General features: G+C 40.8%; 1 protein-coding gene across 1 annotated transcript; it reads left to right on the top strand.

The window, feature by feature from the left end:
* The first annotated feature begins 991 nt into the window (after positions 1-991).
* Positions 992-2,580, top strand: SST (somatostatin). The gene is made up of 2 exons (XM_082715493.1): positions 992-1,369; positions 2,210-2,580. Exons 1-2 carry the CDS (start codon positions 1,232-1,234, stop codon positions 2,420-2,422), a joined length of 351 nt encoding a protein of 116 aa, XP_082571619.1. The 5' UTR covers positions 992-1,231; the 3' UTR covers positions 2,423-2,580.
* Positions 2,581-4,938: the final 2,358 nt, after the last annotated feature.

Below are 4,938 nucleotides of genomic sequence, written 5' to 3'. Positions count from 1 at the left end.
GAAACTCTGGTCTGGACACCAAACATCCAACCAGACTACAACCATAATTTAATGTGTGTGGGGATCAGGGGAGTTCTGGATCTAACCAAGAATCTATTGATTCTCTTGCCACATAGACACAGAATAGTGGTCACATGTGTTCAGGGGGTTCTTGGATTTTGCATGTTCAGAGTGGGGGGTCCTTGACCTAAAACTGATCCTCCTGGCCAGGGATCTGATAGATACCTTAGAGCTGAGTGAGAAGACCCCTGGTCTTGAAATGTGGAGATCTTGCCCTTGCTGAAGCTGTGCAACATTTGGGCCAGAGCATTGCACTACCCATCACTAGACTCAGCAACTCTGAGGTTTAGTAGATGGTTTCTGAGATCGCTTTCCAGCTCCAGGTTTCGAGGCACCAAAATGGAGTCAGGCTCACTTTTTAAATATTTAATATATTTTGTCACAGAAGAAAGGCAGGCAGACCAGAAATCTTGTAGCTGCTGAGAAAGTGGGATGGAGGGTGAGGCTCAGGTACTTTCTCCACCGGTGTAGAAATAACTGAAGTTCTTGTAGAATCCATCACATCTTAATTTCCAAGACTTTTTCACAGAGAAAATGGAGAAAGAAATGATTCACTCCTAACATCCACATTCCATCTCAAATCTGTTTTTAGAAGAATGATTCTGAATCCTCCCTTCTCCCACACAAACACTTTTGCATTTGTCTGACCCTCTTAAAATGTTTGAGTATGATGAAAGACAGAGTTGTCTGGGTATATTCTGTGTCTGCAGGGTTGTGTGATGGAGCATTTGCTTCTTCCAAGGCTGGGGGTTTATATGTAATTTAGTGTGTGCGTGTGCATGTGTATGAGTGAAATCATGGAATGTGCGTGTGCACAGCAGTGACAATATAAAAGATTGTATAGATACTGTGGTATGTGTAAAATCATGTGGGCCTATGTGGGTGAAGGATTATAATTTTTTTTTTTTTTTTAAGTAAACCACTTTGGATTGTGTAGCCTCCTCTTACTTCTGTGATTGATTTCACGAGGGTAATGGTGCGTAAAAGCGCTGGTGAGATCTGGGGGCGCCTCCTCGTCTGACGTCAGAGAGAGAGTTTAAAAAGCGGGGAGCCGGTGGAGAGCACACAAGCCGCTTTAGGAGTCGCGCGTTTCAGAGCTATCGCTGCTGCCTGCGGATCCTCTCCTAGAGTTTGACCAACCGTCCTCTCGCTTGGCTTCCCCGGCGCGGAGATGCTGTCCTGCCGCCTCCAGTGCGCGCTGGCCGCGCTGTCCATTGTCCTGGCTCTGGGCGGTGTCACCGGCGCGCCCTCGGATCCCCGACTCCGTCAATTTCTGCAGAAGTCCCTGGCTGCTGCCGCGGGGAAGCAGGTAAGGAGACTTCCTCGACGTCTTCCCCTCCCTCTCCCGAATCCCTCAATCTTCTCTTAGCCTTTACCCTACCCCTTTGGGTGGATTTAGGAGGTGCTCCTGAAGAGTTTCGGTGCTCTTCTGGGTCCCTCAGCTCCCAAAGCTCTCAGGAAAACTTTCGAAGTCCAGAATCTCCTCTTACCTCTCTTTTTTCCTGGTCAGCGCAGTCGGTCACAGTTCAGGTAAGTTCTCTGGCATTCAAGAAAATCCCAAGACCCGGGTAGCTGAGCAGGAAGGGATGAGGCAGCCATCGCGCAGGGCTGAACGCGGAGGTGCTGGCCCAGGTGCTGAAAAAGAGCGGCCCTCTGAAGGCTCCCTTCCTGAGGAGTTCCTCCCTCCACGTTGCTAAAGGGCACCCTGCAGACAAAACACAGTATGTTTAAGATTGTGAAAGATCTCGTTCTCCACAGTTAACTTAGCAAAAACGGTAAGAACAATTCCAGTGTGTAGCTCATGAGCTGGGAATTGAAATTGAATTAAACTGTTGGCACTGTATTATCTTTGCAAAACTGTATTAACAATGTTCTATTTGTGTGTATGCATGTGTTACATCTATAGAGGCAGGAAACACGCAGAAACATTTGAGTGTTTTTAGTGTATCTGTGTAACTCGGTGATTATAGCAACTACCCTTATTTTTATATCCTCAACTGATTTTAACTGTGCAAAAGTGAACAGCTGTGAAAATTGGGTTTGGGGTGTAGCTGAATCTGCTTCCCAAGTTAGGCTTTGCCATTTCTTTTTCTCCATCACCCACCATCATCCTCATCCCTTCTCTCTATATCCTTTCTACCCTCTACAGGAACTGGCCAAGTACTTCTTGGCGGAGCTGCTGTCTGAACCTAACCAGACAGAGAACGATGCCCTGGAACCTGAAGATTTGTCCCAGGCTGCTGAGCAGGATGAAATGAGGCTGGAACTGCAGAGATCTGCTAACTCAAACCCTGCCATGGCACCCCGAGAACGCAAAGCTGGCTGCAAGAATTTCTTCTGGAAGACTTTCACATCCTGTTAACTTTATTAATTATTGTTGTCCATACAAGACCTCTGATTCCTTTCCTCCAAACCTCATCCCTCTTCCCTAATCCCCCAGTCCTCAGCAAGACCCTTGCATTAGAAATTGAAGACTGTAAATACCAAATAAAATTATGGTGAAATTATGAAAAACAAAAATTTGATTTCTCGTTGTGTATCTTTTTGGTCAATAATATGGGATTAGTTGTGATTTCAGTCAAGTTACTTGATTTAGGCACTCGAAATCTCACAGACATAATATTTAAAATTCGCTGTGGTAATAAAGGTTCTGTCCTAAATGGAAAGACTTAGAGCTTGGGTCATTTCAAACAAATAATTTCAAATAACTCTATGAATTCTAACTTTAACTCAGTGGCAATTATTGGGTAAGGCTGCAACAAATACCAATAGCATATTAAATACAACTAAAATTAGATATTGAAATGAGTATTTATGGGTAAATGGGTAAGCAGGCTGAAATATCCAACTATCCACCAGGCTAATATGTAAAACACATGAAAAATGGAATGGAGGAATCATTTAGAAGCTGAGGGAAAGAAACTGGCTTAAATGGCTAAAATGTAGTATTGAGTCTTTAAAAAATTGTTTATTTGTGGACATTTATCTACAGAAACACCATTGCCTTTGTATCTTCTTTGACAATCCTCTCCATAACTGAACAAGGCTGCCCATGTTTTAAAAGGAAGCTCTTAAATTTTTTTCTCAGGGGAAGATATTACTTTTGCTCTAAATTTGCAGATGAGAGTAGTATGGGTTGCAAAAAACATGTGTATTAGTTTACTCGGTGAATGCTATCTATTGAAGGTATCGGAGCACAACATTATAATTGCAGGGTAATTGAAGAAGAGATCTCAAGCCTTTTCTTGATTTGATCAGAGAAAGTATCAAATAAAAATGCAAACTATAATAAAAACACTCAAAACATGCTAATTATTATTATTAATATTATAATGACATACTGAATAGTACCACTCAAGATAGAGATTAAAACATTGCTAATTTAACTCACAGAGACTCTAAATAGATGTCCCTTTGGGGAAGTCTGTTTTAACTATCAACTGTATTTCTGAATAGCTGCAGTAGAACAATAAATCCAATATAAATACATAAACTCAATATAGATCCCCATAGTGTGAGCTTACTGATGGCAGTGTATAAACATCTAAGAGGGACTTTATAGAAAATATTTCTGTTGGACAATATACATTTTAATATGAATGTAGCTTAGCAGAATTAATTCCCGAACAGCTGATCAAACAAGAGAGAATCCAAGCCACTTTACTAATCTCTGTGAAAATAGAAGACCCTTTGAGGTTCTGGTGCATCTTTTATTTACAAGACATTTAGGAGGGAATTAATGTGTGTCCACTTAGGAGATCTGTCTGCGTTAAATGCCTTATGTACATCTGGTTACCAATCGACTCAGTGAAGTAATAGAATCACATTATTATGATTAAAGCACAGAAGAGAATACAACTTAATTGTTTTCTTTGCAGTGCATAGATTGTATGAGTGCCTGGGGATCTTAACTTTCTAGTATCATCTTCAGTTGTCAATTCCCAACAGCAGTATGAAAATAATTGGCAAGAATTATGCAGTCGTGAGCCTACATATATATTTATTCTTTATTTAAAGCCTAAACTGAATGGAGCATTTGATCAAGGTTAATTATCTTTCAGCCTCAGTTTTCCCACCTTCACAAGCAGAGGGTTGTACTGGGAAGGAGAGTCATATCCCTTCCAGATGTGACTGACATCCTGTACTTCAACACTGACAAATGTGCCAGAGAGGTACTGAGTTTTTACATTTTAATTAGTAAATGGAATATAGCTCTTTTTTAATATATGGAAGTTTTTATTTTTTACTTCCTATCTAGTTCATTTGCATTCTTTCTATGTTTGATTCACTGAAAGAGTCTAGCATTCCAGCCTGTTTACCAGCTAGCCATAATGAAACATTTAGGTTATATTTTCCTTCCTCCCTGCTACAGCCACAGACTTCAGCAATCCTCAACAACCCGCTACTTCTAATAACGGGAGGGCTTGAGTAAGGTACTCCTCCTTTCTGGACCTTAGTTTCCCCATCTAAAAATAGGCATACTAATGGAACCCATTCCTTAGAGTTATGAGGATTCAATAGACCATGTATTATTGGAAGTTCGTAGTGCATAATAAGTAGTGGTAAATATTGAATGTTAATGGTGCTGATTTTGTTGTCACTGGCCTATGCTTCCCAGCTCCTCTTTCTCTATGTTTGCTGTGTCTTGTCATTTCCACAGGTCCAAATGTAACCCAACTGTCAAGATTTATTTTATATTCTTGCTTCATAAAATTCTTTCTTTATGCCCTCGGTTGGGATAGCTCCTTTCTCTGAGTACTGAACCTGCATCTCTTCCATGGTGTTTATTTATCCCTTCTTACCCTTTATCATTACAGTATGAATGTATGTAGGAGAATAAATATTTGTGTGTAAACTTCCAGTGAGTAGATATATATC

The sequence above is a fragment of the Mustela nivalis genome (genome assembly GCF_964662115.1).
Source record: "Mustela nivalis genome assembly, chromosome: 1".
NCBI lineage: Eukaryota > Metazoa > Chordata > Mammalia > Carnivora > Mustelidae > Mustela > Mustela nivalis.
Note: the sequence above shows the minus strand (reverse complement) of the source record. Positions and strands in the feature narration are given on the sequence as shown.

Bases quoted from the DNA above. Each gene is read 5' to 3' on its own strand.
- SST (XM_082715493.1), top strand. From the start codon at position 1,232: ATGCTGTCCTGCCGCCTCCAGTGCGCGCTGGCCGCGCTGTCCATTGTC. The intron at 1,370-2,209 runs GTAAGGAGACTT...TACCCTCTACAG, and splicing joins CTGCTGCCGCGGGGAAGCAG to GAACTGGCCAAGTACTTCTT.